The sequence below is a fragment of the Chrysochloris asiatica genome, unplaced genomic scaffold (genome assembly GCF_000296735.1).
Source record: "Chrysochloris asiatica unplaced genomic scaffold, ChrAsi1.0 scaffold00380, whole genome shotgun sequence".
NCBI lineage: Eukaryota > Metazoa > Chordata > Mammalia > Afrosoricida > Chrysochloridae > Chrysochloris > Chrysochloris asiatica.
Genome location: NW_006408898.1, coordinates 1605322 through 1607395, shown reverse-complemented (window position 1 = coordinate 1607395; position 2074 = coordinate 1605322). Strand labels below are relative to the sequence as shown.

General features: G+C 43.2%; 1 protein-coding gene across 1 annotated transcript in view; it reads left to right on the top strand.

Annotated features, from left to right (window-relative positions):
- Positions 1–540: 540 nt before the first annotated feature.
- The window catches only part of MERTK (c-mer proto-oncogene tyrosine kinase), a 120760-nt gene continuing 119226 nt past the window's right edge, over positions 541–2074 (top strand). Inside the window, exon 1 of the mRNA XM_006876450.1 lies at positions 541–950. Coding sequence (XP_006876512.1) covers positions 712–950 — 239 coding nt within the window. The 5' untranslated portion in view covers positions 541–711. The remainder of the gene's footprint in view (positions 951–2074) is intronic.

The window sequence follows — 2074 nt, the reverse complement described above, 5'->3', positions numbered from 1 at the left end:
CATTTTGGGTAGCCAATGTCTAAGTTGCCCATCCCTGTCTACTCTGTGTGTGAAGGGGGTGGGAATGATTCTTGTTGTAAGGACTTGTTCCCTCTTTTGAGCTACTGGAATTATATTTCTTTTAAGCATTCTTTAGAAGAAGACAAATGAGAATAAATGAATTGGTGAATGAGAATATATATCCAGACATGTGAATTAAATAAATACTATTCGTGTTTTCTGAGAAGAAACTCTGGTAACTCAACGGTTATGTGTTTGACTACTTACTCAAAGACTGTTGTTTCGAACCCATCAGTTCTGCCAGGGGAAGATGTGGTAATTTGCTTCCATAAAAATTACACCATAGGAAAACATATGGGACAGTTCTACTCTCTTCCACTGGGTTGCTGTGAGTCGGAATTGACTTAGTGGCAGTTCGGGTACGTTTTCTGATGGCACTGAGAACATTTCTCTCTGATTTTGGTCATAGAATTTAGGGAAAACGTCTCTGTTGTTTAAAAGGCTAAACATTGGGTATTCTGTTTTGCAGTTCCCACTGAGGCGAGAGAAGAAACCAAGACCTACCCACCAACGCCAGGACCTTTCCCAAAAAGTCTGCTAACTGACCACGTGTCATTTTCCTTTCCTAAAACAAGTGGGTACCAACCAGCCTTGGTGTTTTCCCCAACCCAGCCTGGACAGCCGCCTACAGGAAATGCAGCCGTCCCTAGGATGACCTCTGCTGGGTCAAATTTCTATGTGCCTCTTGCGTTTAACCACACAATTGGACAGATAACACTTTCTGAACATAAGGATGTCAAATTTAATTGCTCAATTAGCATACCTACTATATACCAGGACACTGCGGTTATTTCTTGGTGGAAAGATGGGAAGGAATTGCTTGGGGCACATCATGCAATTACTCAATTTTATCCAGATGATGAAGTTACCGCAATAATTTCTTCCTTCAGGTAAGCTTTCCTTATTTCTTTTTTAAGATTGTTATGCTGTTGCCAATGTAAAAATAAGAGCTTGTATGTAGACAATAACGTTCATTTGTTGTTGTTGTTGTTAAGTGCCGTGGAGTTGGTTCCGACTCATAGCGACCTGTACAGTGTTTCCGAGGCTGTAAATCTTTACTGGAGCAGAACGCCTCATCTTTCTCCTGCCAAACCACTGGTAGTTTCGAACTGCTGACCTTGTGGTTCACAGCCAGATTCGTAACCATTACGCTACAACGTTCATTTAGAGTATAGATTAATAGCTGGTAGTCTGTACTGCCCTCTCATAAGTTTATCTTGACCCCAGTGGAACTGTTTTTTAGCTGATACTTTTCGGGTGGTGGACTATTTCCCTCTGCTGACCTTCCCTGCACAGCTTGACTCAGGAACTCTCCCAATGAGTGGGAATAGTGTTTTTTAAAGGGTGTGGAGTGACACTAAGTTCACCCAGTGGGCATGGGGCTTTTAAAATAATGCAGCCCTCCTATGTGTGTTATATGTTTCATACCTTTTACCTCTCCTCAGCACTCCCTCCTGCTGTGAATCATGGTCCTGATGTAGCCCGACTGCATACTGGGCATGAAAAAATACTCAGTCTAAAATCTGGGGAAAAGAGTTGAGCCCTTGGCCATTGCTTCATCATCTCAGTTGTTGTTACTAGTTAACGTTGAGTGGATTACTTCCCCGTAGGGTTTCTTAGGCTATAATCTTTATGTTAGCCATTCACCAGGTCTTTCTTCCTCACTGACACTGGGCGGATTTGAACCACCAACTGTTTTGTTAGTAGCCAAGATCTTAAACGATGTGTCACCAGGGCTCCTTTACCATCTCGATTGTTGTTGTGAAGTGCCTTCAAGTTGGTACCAACTCATAGCAACCTTATGCACAGCAGAACGAAACACTGCCCAATCCTGGGCCAACCTCACTATCATTGCCATACTTGAGTCCATTGATGCTGCCACTGTGCCAGTCCATCTCACTGGGGTCTTCCTTTTTGACTCTGACCCTCCACCTTACCAAACATGAAATCCTTCTCCAGCGACTGGTCCCTCCTGACAATATGTCTGAAGTATGAGAGATGAAGTTTGGCCATC